At 39.1% G+C, this 20,751-nt stretch overlaps 1 protein-coding gene across 3 annotated transcripts in view; it reads right to left on the reverse strand.

The window, feature by feature from the left end:
- ADCY8 (adenylate cyclase 8) overlaps window positions 1-20,751 on the reverse strand; it is a 271,269-nt gene that overhangs the window by 132,491 nt on the left and 118,027 nt on the right. For all 3 annotated transcript variants that reach the window (XM_003256212.3, XM_030795007.1, XM_030795008.1), the window contains exon 6: window positions 1,723-1,881. In XM_003256212.3, coding sequence (XP_003256260.1) covers window positions 1,723-1,881 — 159 coding nt within the window. The remainder of the gene's footprint in view (window positions 1-1,722; window positions 1,882-20,751) is intronic.

Consider the following 20,751-nt stretch of genomic DNA (forward strand, 5'->3'; position numbering starts at 1 on the left):
GAAGTGAGAACATGTGGTATTTGGTTTTCTGTTTCTGCATTATTTCGCTTAAGATAATTTCTTTCAGCTGCATCCATGTTGCTGCAAAGGACATGATGTCATTCCTTTTTATGGCTTCATAGTATTCCACGGTGATGTGCTGATTTAAACTTGGTCACTCTTCTGTTTCTTAATGTTATTGAGAACAATAGCTAAACTGGCTTCCAGATATCAAAGCAGTATCTTACAATCCCCCGAAGCATATTCTAAGGTTTGCAAGAGGAATCTACTGAGTATATGGGCAATTCCCCATTTGGTGATGCTTTTAAGATACAGGCCTGGAAACACAGATGAATCGGCTATCTTGTTTGTCTAAATTCAGCAGGTAGTTACTTGTGGGAAAATCCTAAAGAATGGAAAGATTTAAGAAAACCAGCAGTAACACATCAGACTTTCCTCAATTCGAAACCTGTCTGGCAAACAGCCATGACACACCACATAGAGTGAAGGATCCCCATAAGAATAGTAACTGACCTGGGGCTGTCCCTGCACAATGTATAAAAAAAGTGCTTCATACCCATTGCCTGAGATAATCTTCAGAGGAGACCTGTGAGGTAGATTATGCGAATTATAGCAGATGAGAGAACAAACTCTCACGGAGGAGGAAAATAAGCTCACAAGGTAGTAAATCATAAGTATTATTATCTTTCTTCCTGCAGTGAAGAAAGTTGGACTCCGAAGTTAAGCACTGGCCTGAGATCACACAGGTAGAGTGATGCAAGCCAAGTTCACACTAAAATCACATGCCAGGTGCTGTGCATGCCTTACATAACTTGCTGAAGATAATAGAGTTTAGCAAGGGGCAGAGTGGGAATCCTAGTTACTCTGATTCCACCTCTTGTTGTCTTTTTCCCCCTTGATAACATATTACTTGATATTAAACATAATTTGCAAGGAATGATGGCACATACCAGAGAAATCTGTGACTCCAAGGGCAGGTCTAGGGGGTAGGGAAAGGAATATGTGGAAGTGTACTCTCTCTCTCTATATATATCCATCCATCCATCCATTCATCCATCCATCCAGCAATCCATCCATCATCTTTAAGAAAGAGAGGCAGAAGAAACTCACACTGGCTCACATATATTTGATATCTTATTAGGTCCAGTCTCTGTAAACAGAATCTTGATACAACTTTTCAAGACTTACCTTAGTTGCAGTGGCCTTTGCAGACCACTAGCACCTTTGGGGATCCTATGTCAACCAATCTTGATAGCCAAATTTGAAAAGTTGAGTTTCTAAGGAAGAGCCTGAATTTCCTCACTGAGTCCTAGATCATGCATGGAAAGTCAGTAGGTCTTAATCCTGGCTGCCCATTATAATTCACTGAAGAATTGAAAATAGATTCTGCATGGATTCTGCTTTAAACAAACTGGCACGGGGTCTGGACACTAGTATTTTTTAAATGTTCCTTTGGAGATTCGAATGTGTGGCCAAGTCTAAGGACCAATGCTGTGCAGGGCAGAGACCTCAACACCTCAGTGTTATTCCACATCCTCGTTGCCTCTGATGCATTTAACTAGATTTTGGAAGCTAATAGTTGTATGATGTTTCAGTGTCTGGTCTCCTTCCAAATAATTGCTTCCTAGATCTAACCCTGAATTTCTGTACACAGGAAACCCACTGTCACAAAATGAGCAAATGACAACCGTTAAGCATGAAAAGGGCTTTGCTTTGTCTTACCCGGGGATTCCTCCAGATTCGAGTTTGTTTGCAATGTCCACATCCCAAGACCAGACATCAAACTGCCACTTCCTTAGTCCCAAAACACCGCACAGTACCGAGCCTGAGTGGATTCCAATCCTCATGTCAACATCGTGTTTTGTCCTTGACCGCACATACCTGTTGATATAGGTAAATGGAGAGACACATGTATAAGACCAGAGTGGGCATCCTTGGCTCTGCACTTTCAATGTCACCCCTTCCATGAAGACTTCTTGGGTTCTTTAATAACTGGAAGGAGTCTCTGAACATCCTTAGCCTTTTATCTATACTTTTAAAGGCTCTTTGAAACCTTCCTCCAAAACCTGCTGTGTAACCTCTGTCTCAGGGAATGGCACCAGCATCTTTTTCTACCCAACATTAACCTGTGATAGATTATTGATTTCATACTTCATTACACATTCTATTTCCAACCAAAATGTCAACTGTTTCCTTCTTTCTAGCCCTTCTGTGACTTAGTTCAGACCACCAACATGCCTGAGTCTGGGATCCCTGCCTCAGCCTCACCTCCTTCCAGCCCATACTGTCATGGTTTCCAGCTGCTCCTTCTAAATACAAATGTGACCTCATTATCCCATCACTCTTTTCTGACCTACTCCTTAGAGCTGTGGTCTCTGAAATAGAGTGTTTACATCCCAGGGCTGAGCTGGGTCATCCACTGAGATGCAGGAAGAAAATGTTAGAACTTCCATTCACAGCTTTTGTTACTTATGTTGAAAAGCTTTACCAACATTTGATATATAGATTGATATTGGAAACTTAGGGGATACATGTCTGGTCATCCTCTGACTGTAAGTATGGAGGAGGCATCTTGAGAAGACAGAAGAATTTCTACCATTGGATGATTTCCTGTAGTCATGAGCATTCTTTCTTTCAGAGTATTTTGAACTGTTTTAGTTTATGATTAAATGATGGTATTTATGCAGAAAATCAAATGGTAGAATATAATACTTTGTAGTAGAATTACTAGAAAAACCTTCATTGCCCCCCAAATGCAATGATTATGTGACTTCAAAATGCTTAAAAGAGTTGTCAGACTTAAAGGTGAGCTATTCATTTGTCTTTGACAAGAAGACAAGTGTTCCAAATTTGCTGATATTTTTGTGATAATTAATCGCCATTAATATTCCTTCTAGCACATATTTGAAAAAAAAACATAAACTTGCTTAATTTATTTCTTCCAACTCAGGATGATAACTTAAGAATGAGCAAGAAAGTAATTGATTTTTAAAGAAACTGATGCTCTGAAGAAAGCATTTTGAGAATGGAAGTTTGGAAGTATTTCCATCTTTTTAAGAATTTTGTTGCAAAACCAAAGTTACATTATATCATCTATCAAAATTCTTAGAGCTGCACATTTACTAATGTTTAAATATCTTCTAAATGAAGATTTCTGATGATGTCTGAACCCATTTATAAGGGCTTAAATCCATTTATGAGGTTGGAAAACATTTATAAGATATATGTTTAGCTCTGATAGCCACTGAAGCCTGGTATAGAAATATATTGAACTTAAAACCTGACCTTTACATTACTATATCACAAACTATTAAAATTTTTTTTAAAAAAGGATTATGTTTAAACCCATTACTGTCTAATAAATTGTGAAAGCAGAAAAGTCTTAATTAAATTAAATTGTAAGTAATTTAAAATATTTTAAAATTGTAATTAAATTAAAATATTTAAATTAGATACTGTAATTAAATTAAAATATTTTAAAGTATTTTTATTTTCTCATTATCCTTTAAAATCCCTATATTATGTATATTTTATGGTATATGTTTTTAAACATATGAATATAATTAATAGAATAGGTAATAAATATAATTTTATTAGATATGCATATCTTCATATAATTTTATTAATAAAAATAGGGGATCAAAATATTTAGATACTACTGGTCTGTAAGATACAATGGAAAATTCCTAGTCTGGCACACAAAATTCCTCATGATCTGTCCGGTGCCTTAGTTATTCTTCTCATTCCTCATGCACACATTAGACTCTAGCCATCCAAACAACAAGTCATTGTCTGAACCTTGTGTTCCTTCTTTCCTCTCTGGGACCATGGTGCTTCCTCAATCTGGAATGTCCATTACCTCATTCATTGGAAGAGCTTCTACTCCATCTTTTAGAGTGAAGCTTGGTTTAACTCTGGCCAGTAGGCTGCCCTGACTTCCAAGTCTGACTTATGTACCTTTCCCTGTGTTCTCATTGCATCCTTGGTGAACAATAATTAGGGTGCTCTGTTATAATAATCTGTCTCCTCTAAACTAATTGAGAATGGGGACTTTGAATGACTACTCTTTATATTCCTGTCTTAAGATTGTACTATAGCTGGCACTTGGTTAACACTTAGCAGGTGTTTATTGAGTAGGTGGATGGGTGGATGCCTGGGTGTCCAATACTTTCTATTAATGTTCATATATATCCAAGCTTTTTGGTAAAGAGTATAAGGCCCTTGAAGGCATTATTCCTGCCTGAGTCAGCCTTATATTCCTCACAGCCTGGAGCATCCTGCTTTTCATATGGTAGGACTTAAGACACGCAGTGTCCTTTTTTAAAAGAAAAAAACAAAGAATGAATGAATGATTCCATGTACTCAATTGAATCTTTGCAGTCTCTGTTCTTAAGTTGTAAGGTAATGCAAAGCTATTTACGTAAGAAAGTAAAGTTGAATTGGGTTGAGAATATGGAAATATTGTAATAAATTAGACAGGCAACCCATGAACATTAGAAGAAATGCTTGTAACTGAAGGATGAGGTTTTTCTTGATCTTGGTGAAGTTCCTGGTTTCTGGGTCATTGTTTTGACTTTAACTCTTAAGTTAAAAAGCATATGGTACTTTATATTAACTGACAATGAAAACTGTAGGAGCCATTTAAAAAAAAATTGACAAGGCAAGAGAAGAAATGGCATCCAGCCTTTGAGAGGAGCACATCAGTTTCTGAGGCACTTTCCCAATGAGCTTCTGTGCAGGAGGTCATTGAGAGGGGTCATTTGTGCTATCCACAGCCATGCCCACTACTATATTATTCAAGTGTGTAGTAGGATTGACTCCCTGCATACTTTTTTAATTTTTAATTTTTGTGAATACATAGTAGGTGTATATATTTATGGGGTACATGAGGTGATTTGAGGCGTGCAATGTGAAATAATCACATCATGGAGAATGGGGTATCCGTTCCCTCAAGCATTTATCCTTTGAGTTACAAACAATCCAATTACAGTCTTTTAGCTATTTTAAAATGTACAATTAAGTTATTATTGACTATAGTCTGTTGTGCTATCAGATAATAGGTTTTATTTATTTTTTCCTACCCATTAACCATCCCCACCTCTCTCCTAACCCCCCACTACGCTTCCCAGCCTCCGGTAACCATCATTCTACTCTCTATGTTCTTGAGTTCAATTGTTTTGATTTTTAGATCCTGCAAATAAGTGCAAACATATGATGTTTGTCTGGATATTGATGTCGCTTTTGACCAATGAAATATGAGCAGAAGTAATATGTGTCACTTCTGGGCAGAAGCTTTAAGACCAGGATCAACCATACTCTTTAAAAATTTTTTCTCTCCTGTATCCACCATCATGAGTCAAGGAGCTCCTGATGAAGCCTTCTTAACCAGGGTCCTTGAATCAGGATAAAATGTGATGATATCCTGCTATCACACCCCCCTCCTGTAATGAACATAAAGTGTGAATGAAAAATAATTGTTTACTGTTTTAAGTCACTAAGATTTTAGGGATGTTTGTTACTATCCTGACTGGCACAATCATGGGTCCCAATTGATATTTTCCTTATTACACTGTCATTACTGTAGTATGAGGGTTAATATCACAGACTTCAGTGCCAGACAGCCAAGTTCTCATCTTGTTCCATCACTTATGGGCAACATGACCTTAGAGAAGTTATTTTAACTCCCTATAGATGCTTTAATCTCTGCATCAATAAAATGTTAGTAACATTGTCAAGATTAAGTGAATAAACACATGCAGGGAGTTTATAACAGTGCCTGGCCTTTAATAAGGACTAGTTGCTTGTCTATTTATGAAGGAATTGTAGCCTGAGAAAGTAAAATGATTTTCCCTATGGCCCAGAGCTGGTAAGCAGAATTCCAGGACTAAGCTGGTACTGTTGTGTTTTTAAAACCCGTACTCTTTGCAACGTGTGATCCTGGGCACGTAGTTTAATTTGACCCTGAGTTTCAATAGTTGTAAAATAAGGCACTACCTGATTGCTTCACACACAGAACTATTGTGAGCCCCAAAGGATAGAATAATGGATGTTAAAGTGCTTTGCCAGCTAATGGTGAGAGACTATTAAACAGCACATGGTGCTAATGTCATTAGGCAATTAACATTATACAGAGAACGCACTGGAGCATCTTAATGAAAAGACATTTAGATGATTTTTAGTTTCCTCTACAAAACAAGAAGCATAGCAAGAAGACAACATTTTTTTACTGCATGGCTTTTCTTTCTCTTTCATTTTGTGTCTGGGATTTGACTTAAATAAAGACAAGAATGAAACTATGTAAAAGTAATTAATAATTTACAGACATTGATCCTCATTAGTAAGGCTACTCCGTGGTTGCAAAGAACCACAAACACACACAATGTATTTCAAGATCAGTTCTTGAGGGCAGGACCTCGGAGCATTCTTGAAGCTAAAATGGAGGCAATTCTACTCCTAGTGACAAGTCTTGTTCAGTTCTTCCAGAGCAGAGCCCCAGGGATGTTTTGCTGTACCTAATCAGTCACAGATTAAGAGAAAAGGCCTATAGATGACATCTGCACCTTCTCTTTCTTCTCTAGACACTCGGGTTCTGGAGGGCAGGGATGCCACCTTCCATTCCCACTTAGCTCAAAGCTTAGCACACAGACATAGTCAGTGCTGAAAGTTATTTATCAAGTTAATGGACAAAGCTCAATGGCTTTCTGGGTTCACAGGCCTTTGGCTGTCCCAAGATGGATCTAAGAGTCCCAGAGAAACCACTGAGTTGCCTTAGGACCTGCTAGTTGGGGAGGGGAAGACCCCCTAAACCTCTTCCTTTCAAATAGAGCAAATCTACTTTCTGTTCTTCATGGGGAGATTCCATTCAAAATTTCTTTTAAATAAAAAACACACGTAATTATCGTTATTATTTTTGCTCACCTCTATCTAGCTGGGGACAAATCATGAAACAATTAACAAACTAAAGATTGACAACATTATTTCTTTTAACTGAACTATTAAGGAAGCATGTTACAATTATAAGGTAAAAAATGAAGGACCTTAGATTTTTTCTTTCAACTTAAATGCTTCAAAGGGTTCTTTTTAGACAATTAATCCATAGAAGTTGCTAGAGGAATGACGGGACGCATAATTCAGTAGCAATAATTGACCTATACATTAGACAGGAATTCCAATGCTGTAGGGGCTAGAGCAAATTACACATATTTCCCCAGCAACACCACACAGGCATAGAACCTGCATTAAAGCAGGCCCAGATCTGACGTCACACTTCTCCATTTACTGCTTGTGGATGTCAGGCTAGTTGCTTTAGTCCCAGTGTCTCAGTCTTCCCAGGTGCAATGGGGAAGAGAATTGGTCCTCTGTAGAGGTGTTAGGATGGTTCATAAAATAATGTATGTAAAACACTTAGCCTGGTGGATACTGAACACTCAAAAATAGTACCTAGTACTAATTTTTGGAAGTAATACCATTTTTCAATTGCACAGATTGAATCAGACCAATAAAAAATGATGAATTAATCACTCTACCTACCCTTTTCTGCTAAAACTCTGCCTACATCAACTCTATTCACACAGACATGGCTTCAACCAACCCATAAATGGTGCAGTTCTCAGGCATAAACTGGCCTAAACAGAGTGAACAATGGTTACAATTTAGGCAGAATTGATTGGGCCCCAGTCACCTGGAAAAAATGGTGCCCTTGAACATTCCAGAACAAAGGAAAGGCAAGAGAGTTAGTCATGGAGGTCAACTATGTTCATTGCCCAGGGCGTTTTGTGCAGACACGGAATCATCTTCATAACAAACCTGTATCACTACCAGAACCATTTTACAAATGAGAGAACTGAGTCATGAGAGGTATATTGCTTTAAGTCACACAGTTATTGATGGAGTAGTTAGAATTTCACCATGGGTGTATGAGCCTGAACCCATTGGTCCATTTCTACTTCCCTGCATGTCTTCTTTGAAGGGAAATACAAAAGGAAGTATGTGGACTACTGGGGTCTGAGCTAACTCAGCCCAATATATGGACATAGTCTCTACAGATTGATTTCCAAAGCCTCCCTTCTTATAGATCTGAGTTTGCTGAGGGTACTTCAGGAGTCATTGTGTGGTAGGGACTGCCATTGTGGTGGCCATGGAGCCCAACTTTGCCTTCAACCCTGATCCATTCTATTGCCTCTGCTGGACTTTAGTATCAGCCTGCTGTATGAAACATAGGGTCCATCTGCTTCTTAAAATGTTTGAAAGCCACCATGTGTTGGGAGCAAGGCCCCCAAAGCCTGGCCATAAACTGGACACAAAACTGGCCATAAATAAAATCTCTGCAGCAATGTAACATGTCCATAATGGCCATAATGCCCAAGCTGGAAGATTGTGGGTTTACAGGAATGAGGGCAAGGAACACCTGGCCTACCCAGGGTGGAAAACCGCTTAAAGGCATTCTTAAGCCACAAACAAAAGCATGAGCGATCTGTGTCTTAAGGGTGTGTTCCTGCTGCAATTAATTTGGCCCATCCCTTCGTTTCCCTCAAGGGATACTTCTAGTTAATTTAATATCTATAGAAACAATGCTAATGATTGCTGTTAATAAATATGTGGGTAAATCTCTGTTCAGGGCTCTCAGCTCTGAAGGCTGTGAGACCCCTGATTTCCCACTTCACACCTCTGTATTTCTGTGTGTGTGTCTTTAATTCCTCTAGCGCCACTGGGTTAAGGTCTCCCTGACCGAGCTGGTCTTGGCACCATGCTTACCCTGACATGAAATTTGTGATTTCACGAAGTGCTTCCCAATTCATGTTCTCATTTTGATAGCCACAGTGACTCTGAAAGGTAGATGCCTATCAATATTATAAATTTTGATTTTACAGATGAGCAAACTGAGGCTCTGAGAGGATTAAGATATGGTTATTATCTCTCCTGTGCCAGGCGTTTGACCTTAATCACCTCATTTCATCCTCATTTCCACCACAGGCTACATATGCAGCTCATCCATTTATTCTTTCAACAAGTGTCTGTTGAAGAACTCTAAAGATATAAGCAGTGACCCAAATAGACAAATCAATTTCTGCATTCATGGAGCTTACATCAATGTGGTTTTTTTCCCATTTTACAACCAAGGAAGCTGGGGCTCAGAGAGGTTAAGTGACACGGGTGTTAGGTACTGCCAGATTCCAAGCTGAATGGTGGTTGGATACTTTGCTGCTGCTTGCACTCCCTTCCAGTGGAAAGGTAATGGGGAAGGCCTAACTGCACTCACATTCAAAAGCAGGGTGGATCTAGGGAGAGAAAAGTGAGAGCAATGGTGTTCTTGAAGATGAAAGCGTTGCTGACCCTGCCTGCTTTGGTGCCCTGGAATCTTAGAAGAACAATAGAGACCAAGTCAGGACAGCAGCTGTGCGCCAAGTCAGCATTTCCTTGTTGATCCCGCTCGGGGGAGTTCTGAAGTTCTGAATTCTGGATTTTTTAGAACAATTTGTTTCCTGAAACGGTCCTAACTCAGGGGTGAGAGACGCACGGGGAGTGTGTGTGTGTGTGTGTGTTGGGGGTGAAACATTTGGTGCTTCTTTTATTCCCGTTAATTTCCTCTCCTTCCTTCAAGATGCCTGTTATTGTATAGTGCATTTCCTCTTCCAACGTGCCCTCTGTCCTATGCGACTGGCAGCACTCAGCATTCCCTAGCAGCCCACATCTGGCCCTGTAGCCTGGCCTGCTACAGTGCTTCACTGCCTGCATTCAAAACCCAAAACATTCTGGGTTGGGGACATAGTTTCTTTTAAATAGAACTGGAATGTTTTTTGGAGTTATTACAATTTTCCAGATACATAAGGTAATACTCAAGGATAGACATTCTTATGATTCTCTGATTTTGTGTGGGTCTTAATCAACGCAGGCTTCCATAACAAAATTTATAGACTGGATGGCATAAACAAGAGGAATGTATTTCTCACAATTCTGGAGGCTGGGAAGTCTGAGATTACGGTGCTAGCAGGATCAGGTTCTGGTGAGGGCCCTCTTCCTGGCTTGCAGATGGCTGCCTTCCTGTTGTGCCCCCACAAGGTGGAGAGAGAGAGCCAGCAAGCTCTCTGGGGTCTCTTCTAATAAGGGCACTAAGCCTCATTTAAACCTAATTAGCTCCCAAAAGCCTCATCTCCAGATACTGTTATATTTGTGGTTAGGGCTTCAACACAGGAATTTTGGGGGGATAAAATTCAGCCCATAGCAGTGTGATTTATTAAATGAGGGAGTAAAACTTATTTTTTAAAACAACTATATTATGAAATATATTTTAAGAGATTATTCCCATTTCAACTAATTTAAAAATTATTTAATGTGTTTTGTTTCTTGTTGGCAAAAATAAACATAATGTTGGATAAAATTTTAGATGTCAACTTAGAACTGTGTGAGGGGTGTAGCTTTCAACATTATTTTAGAGAGTATGGAGCAAAGAGTTTGTAAATCACTGTTCTAAAAACCAGAATCAAACCCTTCCATTGGGCAACTTCTAATCCAGTGCTACAGAAAGTGTGTATCCTGGCTGGGCGTGGTAGCTCATGCCGTAATCTCAGCACTTTGGGAGGCCGAGGCGGGCAGATCGCCTGAGGTCAGGAGTTTGACGCCAGCCTGGCCAACATGATGAAACCCTGTCTCTACTAAAAATACAAAAATTAGCTGGGCATGGTGGCACACGCCTGTAGTCCCAGCTTCTCAGTAGTAGCTGAGGCAGGAGAATCCCTTGAACCCGGGAGGTGGAGGTTGCAGTGATCCGAGATCACACCACTGCATTCCAGCCTGGGTGACAGAGTGACACTCCGTCTCCAAAAAAAAGAAAGTGTGTATCCCATTAGATGTTCCACAAGAGAAGTCTCTGTTTAAACAGAGCTCTGTGGGACTGGTGAGTATCTCATGTCCAAACTGGGAGAGTCATTTAACCCGAATCTTCATCTACCCTTTTGCTGTTTTCTAACATGGCCCAGACACTTAACAGCCACAGGCTCATGTGGAGAGTGTGGGGAGTCCTGGCCAAAGATTTTTGTGTGCATTATTTAACTTACACCTACACACACACACACCCCACACACATGATGTATGTTGTGATGGGCTATGGCCAGGCCAACTGTAGGCACATAGATACAGTGAGAGCAAGAACATGGCTCTGTGTCAACAGGAATATCATGTAAAGGGGTTAATCTCTGAGTGCCAATGTGGCCTCTCTCCCAGCCTGCAGAAGACTGGGTGCAGAGCTTGACGGTTGGGCTGGTAAATGTTTAACAACTGTCTCTCTGGGAAAAAAAGGTCCTGATTTGTAATGTCTGTCAACTTCTGTGGTGTCACTATTTTTGTCATGGATGAGTTCAAGCTTCCAACTTTAGTTCAACTGACTTGTACAATTCCTGCAAGTTTAACAATTGGCTTTTGCAAACAGGCAGGGGCTGACCTCGGCATATCACTTTTTAAGGCTTGTGACTGGGTAGATTTCTCCTCCTGTGTGGGGAGCTGAGACCATTGCAATTCACTTCCCTCTGTACGGAACAGAGAGGGACACCACAGCCCCGCCCACTTCCTGTGCCCTTACTTCTCTGTGCTTTGTGTCTTGCTTCTTTCTATTGTGGCAGTGAGCTGAAGTCACTTCAACTGTCCTTCAATATTCAAACCTGGATTAGTCCTTATGGTGTGGCCTTCCACATTATTATCCCCAGTTTCCTCAGGAAGAAACTGAGATTCAACATGTTTAAGATTCTTGGAAGTAGGGCCTGGTGCAGTGGCATTCGCCTGTAATCCCAGCTACTTGGGAGGCTGAGGTGGGAAGATCCCCTGAGCCCAGGATTTCCAGGCTACAGTGAGCTATGATTGTACCACTGCACTTTAGCTTGGGTGACAGAGTGAGACTCCGTTTCTTAAAAAAAAAAAAAAAAAAAAAAAAAAGATTCTTAGAAGTAGAATGTGAACCAAATTCTCCTGAGTTCTAAATCCTAAGCATTTCCCAGTATATCACGTGGATTCTTCCGAGAAGTGTCACTGGGTTAGAGTGAGAACTGTGTTACATGAACAGAGTAAGCAATGGACAACAGTGTGCCAGGGACACTGTGAGGACCCTTCCATTAAGAGCCAAAAGACACAGTGATCCAAGGATGCTAATGGCATACGGCTCCACTACATGTGGGGCTCCTGGTATTTCAAAGGGAAAGACAGCGCTGGTCACACTAGACTCCCCTGTCCACAAACCTCTAAAGGCTCTGCCACTTATCCAATGAAGTGAAAGTGTTGTTACTATTATGTTGGTGCAAAAGTAATTGAGGTTTTTTGCCATTGATACATTTTGATAGTCACCTTGACTCATCTCCATATATTCTAACTCTGCGCTTTTGCAGATGCTATTGCCTAAGGGAGGGAGGAACACTGCGATGGTTAATTTTATGTGTCAATTTGGTTAGGCCTTTGTATCCAGATATTTGGTCAAACACCAGGCTAGATGTTGCTGGGAAGGTGTTTTTTAGGTGAGATGAACATTTAAATCAGTAGACGGAGTAAATCAGATTACTCTCCACAATGTGTGTGGGCTTTACACAGTCAATTGAAGACCTTAAGAGAAAAATTACTGCTGTTCCCCAAGGAAGATGAAATTCTGAATCCAGCCTGCTTTTGGACTCAAGCTACAATATCAACTCTTCCCTGGATCTCCAGCCTGCTGGTCCACCCTGCAGATTTTAGACTTGACTAGCCTCCACAATTTTGTGAACCAATTTCTTAAAACAAATTTTTATAAGTAATAGACACCCTGTTTGTTCTGTTTCTCCAGAGAACCCTAATACAAACACCTTCCTGTCATCTCTACCTGTCAAAACTTCTTTTCTTTTTGAAATAACATTTTCTTTTCTAGTTATATTAGTTATACATGATTATTCCTAAATATTAAAAAATATAGTAAAGAATAAAGAAGAAAATTAAAACTACTCAATTTCATCACAGAGCTTTATGTCCTTTCTTTTTATAAAAACAGATTTATTAAAAAGTGGAGGTTCCCATTCCAGCAGGGGTAGCTAAAAATAAATAAAAAATTTAAAAAGCTGAAGTTGGTTTAAACATGTGTGCATGTGTGTATGTGTGTATTCTACCATGTATACTTTAAATGCGTAAGCATTTTTCATGCCCTGAATATTAATGTAAACCATGATGTTTAATGGTTACCCATTTTTCTTTTCTTTCTTTCTTTCTTTTTTTTTTTTTTGAGACAGAGTTTTGCTCTTATTGCCCCGGCTAGAGTAGTACAATGGCACGATCTTGGCTCACCACAACCTCTGCCTCCCGGGTTCAAGCGATTCTCCTGCCTCAGCCTCCCTAGTAGCTGGGATTACAGGCACATGCCACCATGCCTGGATAATTTTGTATTTTTAGTAGAGATGAGGTTTCTCCATGTTGGTCAGACTGGTCTCGAACTCCCGATCTCAGGTGATCTGCCTGCCTTGGCCTCCCAAAGTGCTGGGATTACAGGTGTGAGCCACCGCACCTGGTCGTTACCCATTTTTCTATTTTTTACATATGCCAGAATTTATATAATCATTTCCATACCTTTGAACATTTATGGCATCAGATGGTGCTGTGGTCTGAATATGTCCCACATATTTCATGTATTAGAAAGTCTCCAAGTGGCAGTATTGAAAGGGAGCTTTTAAGAGGTGATTGGATCATAAGGGATCTGCCCTTATGAATGAATGATTCCATTGACAGATTAGTGGATTCATGGGTTAATGGATTAGTGGGTTATCATGGCAGTGGAACTGGTGGATTAATAAGGAGAGGAAGAGGCTTGAGCTAGCACATAAGCTCACTCAACTCCTCATCATAAGATTCCCTGCGCCCCCTTGCGATTTCACAGTGAGTCTCCACCAGCAAGAAGTCTCTCACCAGATGTGGTCCCTCAGCCTTGGACTTCTTAGCCTCTAGAACTATAAGAAATAAATTCCTTTTCTTTGCATGTAGTCTGTTTCAAATATTCTGTCAGTAAGCAACAGAAAACGGGCTAATAAAAGATGAACATGATTCAGAGCCTTTGCTATGTCACAAGCTGTGTGTCACTGGTCAGAAGATGTTTTTATTCTAACAGAGCTTGAGTTTCATTTGGAAATTGTTCTTCACAGAGTGTTGGTATTTGTGAAGTAATTCAGGTAGATTATTTGGTATAGTGCCTGGCACATGGCGAACATTCTATCAATATTAGTTTATCAACAATTATTTCTATATATATTCAGTTTTCATATTACAAATAATTTTGCTAAAAATAAAAATTTCTGTCCATGTACTGAACATCACTCTAATTGAAGTAGGCTTATGAATGCTGAATTTAATGCCATTTTGGAACAGAGTGAGACAACGGACTTTTGGGGGAAATAAAGGGAAAGAGAGAGAGAGAAAGAAAAGAAAAGAGGGAGAAGAAGTGATGAAGGGAAGGAAGGAATAGACAGAAAAAAAGAGAAAAAAATAAAATGTAAGAAAGAAATAAAAAGGAAAGGAGGCTGGGAGGCAGGTTTAGGCATTCTTGCCTTCAGTAAAAACAATATAATTTCAGTTTTTTATTTCTTGTCCTGCCATATCGCTTGGCAGGGTGACCCTGCCACAAGGATTAAGACCTTTACTTGAATTAACTGTTGGGGACAAGCCAGTTACTACTTGGCATTCTGCTGTCATTCCTATGACTTTTTTAGCAATTGCACTGTAAAGACCAAGCTCTGCAATTTTCATTAAGATTAATCAAGAACAACTTTTACAGATCATTAATAAACATTGCATATGACAGAGCCCAGTGTCAGCCCTGGCATCTTCTGAACGATCAGGACTCCCCAAAACAGACACAGAATATGTGAAGAGAAGGCACCTGGAGCCACTTTTCAATCTATGTAACAGAAACTATTATATAAGCCTATTTTAATTAATTTAATTTTATGAACAGACATGCATGAGATGACATTAAGTGTTTCATTGGAAATAAAATTACATTCAATCTCTTTTTTGCCATTCATCTAGCTAATATCATGTTTCTAAAATTAAGTATTTTTGGTAGATTGAATTTACTATGAGGCTCTTTTGATTAGGGCTTATTATCTTGTTATTCTCAGATGTTTATTGACTGACATTTTCCTCTTTCAATATCAGTTCTGCTAAAGTATTAGGAATGTACCAATGTATGTAGGATCTCCTAAACTATATGTTGATCCTTTGGGTATTGATGGCAAATTTCAGGCATCAGTAGCAATTGCGCAAATCTGGAGTTGGGAGGTGGGCTACCATGATGACTAAGATAGACGGCTTTGAAGTCAGATGATTCCAGAATTGGTCCCCTTGTGCTGCCACTGACTAGTCACGTGATCTAGGTGGAGGTAATTATACAATCTCAGTTAGCTTGTATGGCAGAGGCACCTGACAGCCATAACTGAAGCATACCCTGAGGGTGACCCTATGGTCTAAGAAGAGCATTAGTTTGGAGTTCCAAGCTAAGGAATCTGAGAGTGGCCAACATGGAGATCCACTGCTTATCCATGAAGAACAGCCAAACCTCTGGCTCATTCCCCTGGCACACAGGCTGTAAGGGCACTGAGGCCCTTTGCTTTGGATGAAATGTGGGTTGCTAGGTAGAGAGCACTAAGTAAAAATGCTGTATAAAGAGCATACTTTTTACAAATTGTAGTTGTCTTCTTGTGCAGGGTGCCACCACTGGACCACCCCATGTGTAATTCCCCCCCGTAAACCCTATGTCTCATTTGCTGTCTCTAGGTCTCATCTTCAGCCTGAGACACAGTACCATCCCTACTGGACGCAATAGGGGTCCAGCACTACATGGCTCCAATTTTCTCATTGGTAAAGTAGGAGCCCACTTCCAGACCTTCCATTAGTTAGGACAAACCTGTCTAGCTATATTGTTTGTTGTTTGCATCCATTCTCATTGTTGCTCTAAGCTAGTCTGATTTGTCCATGCTGCAGACACACTTAGTTCTTCAGTATTTGGCCTATCACCCCGCCTATCTTCTAGAATTTTTATGAGGACTTAATGAGCCAATACATGCAAGACATTTATCTCAGTATCTGGGATATAGTTAGTGTTTAAGAAACTCAAGCGGCCGGGCATGGTGGCTCACGCACGGTGGCTCACGGCCGGGCACGGTGGCTCCTAGCACTTGGGAGGCCGAGGCAGGCAGATCATGAGGTCAGGAGATCAAAACACAGTGAAACCCCGTTATCTACTAAAAATACAAAAAAAAAAAAAATTAGCTGGGCGTGGTGGCATGCGCCTGTAGTCCCAGCTACTGGGGAGGCTGAGGCAGGAGAATCCCTTGAATCTGGGAGGTGGGGGTTGCAGTGAGCCGAGATTGCGCCACTGCACTCTAGCCTGGGTGAGCAGAGTGAGACTCCGTCTCAAAAACAAAACAAAAAACAAAACAAAACAAAACAAAACAAAACAAAACAAAACAAAAAGAAACTCAAACTGCTATCATTATTTTATGAGCATAGAATAGAAGCCATGGTAAAACAATAGGTTTCTATAACTCAACTGCATCAAATTTTCCATTATCCAAACTCAGCCTCCCTTGCAAGATTCTATTAAAAATATTTCCATAGTGATAACATGCATGCTACCTATTTGAGTTTTCCTATTTGAAGTTGGGATCTTATTATCCTCATTTTGCAGATGAGGCCATGGAGGCTATAAGTTAAGTCACCCACCCATCATTACAGACCTAATTACAGGAAGAGGCAGGAAACAGGGTAGGTCTGTTGCTGCCTGTCAAGGGCTCCCTAACCCACCCCATTCACTCAGCATATTTTCTATGTCACCTTACAGTACAATAGGCACTCTTTCAGGGAACCTTTGTCACAGTCACATCCAGCAATGAATTATAATTTTAATAAAATGGAATCCTGACTGGAATTCTTGGAGTAGTCAATTGAAAAATAAGTTTAATGTCATGATAAATGTTTGATTTAATTAAAATTTGTATGTCACATATTGTCTGTTGGGTGACTCTTGGAACTCAGCTTTGATGTGTTATCATCCCTTCCTTTCTATTTCACAGCTGCTGCTCTATTTCAGGTCCTTACTTCTCTCCCCTGGATTAGTATGAGAATATCCCCAAACCGGTTTCCTTTCCTTTGGCCTCTGCTCCTCCATTCCAGTGTCAAGGGGAGAGAGAGTTATCCCTCTCCACAGTCATCTTCCTGACGTCCAGATCTGACCATGTCACTTCCCTACTTTAAGAGTCAGTGACTTTTCATTGCCTGAGGGATAAAGCCCCAGCGTATCTTACCCTAAACCTATTGTTTTAATTTAGAATTGTGGTAATCACCAAGGTCAGCTTCAACGCTTAACACACACACATGCACACACATACAAACACATATAAACACATACATATATACCACACATGTACATACATTTACATACATATGTACACACATACACTAATGCACACATACATGTGGCTTTTGCCATTCTTAACAGCTAGCATGACTCGTTGTTCAAGCCTTTGTTTCCAGGAAAAAAAAACCAACTTTGGTCCTTGGTTAAAAAGGCTACTGTGCAAACAGCTCAGTAAAAGGCAAATGATAGGGAAAAAGGTTACCCTCTTACTTGTAGTTTTGATTGTCTTGACTCTTGCCCACTTTGCATTTAAAAAATATTTTTTATTTTTTGTACATTGACAGGTAAAATTGTATATATTTGTTGCATACAACATGAAGATTTGAAACATATATACATTGTGGAATCTAGCTAATTAACACATGTATTACCTCACAGTTATCATTTTTATGGTGAGAACACATGACATCCAGTCTCTTACCATTTTTCAAGAATAAAATATATTGTCAACTATAGTCACCAAGCTGTATAATAGGCCTTTTGAATTTATTTCACCTATCTAATTGAAATTTTGTATCTTTTGATTAACGTCTCCTCAACCACACTCCAACCACCCCTAGACCCTGATAACCACCATCTCTACTTCTATGGGTTAGATTTTATAGCTTCCACATAGGAGTGAGATCATGAGGTATGTATCTATCTGTGCTAAGGTTATATTTTTTAACATAATGTCCATGTTCATCTATATTATTGACAATGCCAGGATTTCCTTCTTTATGGTGTAATAGTATTCCATTACACACACACACACACACACACACACACACACACACACACACACACATATATATACACACACCACATTTTTCTTTATCCATTCATCCATTGATGGACATTCAGGTTGATTACATATCTTGGCTTTGGTAAATAATGCTGCAATAAACCTGGGAATACAGACATTTCTTCAACATACAGATTTCATTTCCTTTGCATAACTACCCAGTAGTGGAATTATTAGATCATATGGTAGTTCTATTTTTTAAGTTTCTGAAGAACTGACACTGTTTTAAATAATAACTGTATTAATTTAAATTTCCACCAGCAGTGTTCAAAGTTTCCTTTCCACCACCTCCTGGCCAATACTTGTTATCTCTTGACTTTTTGATAGCAGCTATTCTAATAGGTGTGAAGTGATATCTCATTGTGGTTTTTATTTGTGTTTCCCTGATGATTAGTGATATTTAACTTTTTAAAAAATATACCTGTTGGGTTGTATATCTTCTTTTGAGAAATGTATATTCAGGTCCTTTGCCCATTTTAAAATCAGGTGATTTTCTTGCTATTGAGTTGTTGGAATTTCTTATATATTTTGGATTTTAACCTTTTATCAGAAGTATAGTTTACAAGTATTTTCTCCCATTCTGTAGTTTAGGTTCACTATCTTAATTGTTTTTTTTGTTATGCAGAAACTTTTTAGTTTTTCAGATAGTTTGCTGTTAATATATAGAAATGCTACTTATTTTTGTATGTTGATTTTATATCCTGCAACTTTACTAAATTTGTTTAATTCTAACCGTTTTTTTTTCTTGGTGGAGCCTTAGGGTTTTCTCTATATAAAATCATGTCATCTGCAAACAGAAACAATTTAACTTGTTCCTTTCCAGTTTAGATGCCTTTCAATTCTTTCTCTTGTTTAACCGCTCTAGCTGGGAACTCCAGTACCTATATTGAATAGAAGTGGCAAGAGCGGACATCCCTGTCTTTTTTCAGATCTTAGAGGAAAAGATTGCAACTTTTTATTGTTTAAAAAATTTGTTTTAATGACAGGGCCTGCTCTGTTGCCCAGGCTAGTGTGCAGTGGCACAATCATACCTCACTGCAGTCTGAAACTCCTGGTCTCAAGGACTTCTCCCACCTCAGCCCTCTGAGTAGTTATGGGATTACAAGTGCCACTATGTCCAGCTTGGGGGAGGTCAATTTGAAGAACTAAAGCAGTCACCTGTGGCTGCCGAAGAGAATACAGTGGTGCTAACACAGCAACCTTAAATTCCTGGGCTCAGTGATCTTCCCTCCTCAGCCTCCCAAGTAGCTAGGACTACAGGCATGTGCAACCACACCCACATAATTTTTAAATACTTTGTGGAAATGAGGTCTTTCTATTATTGCTCAGGCTAGTCTCATACTCCTGACCTCAAGCTATCCTCCCACCTTGGCCTCACAATGTGCTGGGATTACAGGTGTGAGCCGTCACACTTGGCATAACTTTTTCTTATTGAGTATGATATTAGCCCTGGGTTTGTCATATACATGGCCTTTATTATTTTGAGGTACATTCTTTCTATGCCTAATTCATTGAGAATTTTCATAATGAAAGGATGTTGGATTTTGTCAAATGCTTTTTCTGCATCTATTGAAATGATCATGTGGTTTTGTCCTTTATTCTGTCATTGTGATGTATCACATTTATTGATCTATGTATGTTGAACCATCCATGCATCCTGGGATGAATCCTACTTGAGCATGGTGAATGATCCCTTTAATGTGCTGTTGAATTTGGTTTTCTAGAATTTTTTGCATATTTTTCTTCATCAGGAATATTTTTGTAATTAATCAGGAATATTATATCATTTTCTTTTTTGTAGTGTCTTTGTCTGGCTTTGGTCTCTGGATGATGCTAGCCTCATAAAATGAGGGTGGAAACAATTTTTCCTCTTCAATTTTTTGGACGAGTTTGAAAAGAATTGATATTCTTCTTTAAGTTTTGATAGAATTCACAGCAAAACCATCAGGTCCTGGGCCTTTTTTTGATGAGAGACTTTATATTACTGATTCAATCTCCTTGCTGGCTTGCTGTTGGTCTATTAAGATTTTCTATTTCTTCATAATTCAGTTCTGGTAGATTGCATGCATCAAATGAATTTATTAATTTTATTTTATTTGTTTTTTCTTAATTAGTCCAGCAATAGGTCTTTCAACTTTATTTTTCAAAAAAATTCAACTCTTGGTTTTGTTTATTTTTTCTAGTCTTTATCTATTTCTGTCCTGATTTTTATTATTTTCTTTCTTCTACTAACTTTGGACTTAGTTGTTCTTGTTTTTCTAGTCCCTTGAGGTGCAATGTTAGGTTGTTTATTTGAGAGCCTCTTTTTTGATGCAGGTGTTTATTATTGTAAACTTCCCTTATATAACTGCCTTTGCTGTATCCCATAAGTTTGTTGTTTTCCAATTTTGTCTCAAGAAATTTTAAAATTTTTCTTTAAGCTCTTTCATTGACCCATTGGTTGTCCAGGAGCATGTTGTTTAATTTTAATGTATTTGTGAATTTTGTGAAGTTCCTCCTGTTATTCATTTCTAGTGTTATACCCTTGTGGTCAGAAAATATACTTTATATGATTTGA

Source organism: Nomascus leucogenys, chromosome 16 (assembly GCF_006542625.1).
Source record: "Nomascus leucogenys isolate Asia chromosome 16, Asia_NLE_v1, whole genome shotgun sequence".
In the NCBI taxonomy this organism is placed as follows: Eukaryota; Metazoa; Chordata; class Mammalia; order Primates; family Hylobatidae; genus Nomascus; species Nomascus leucogenys.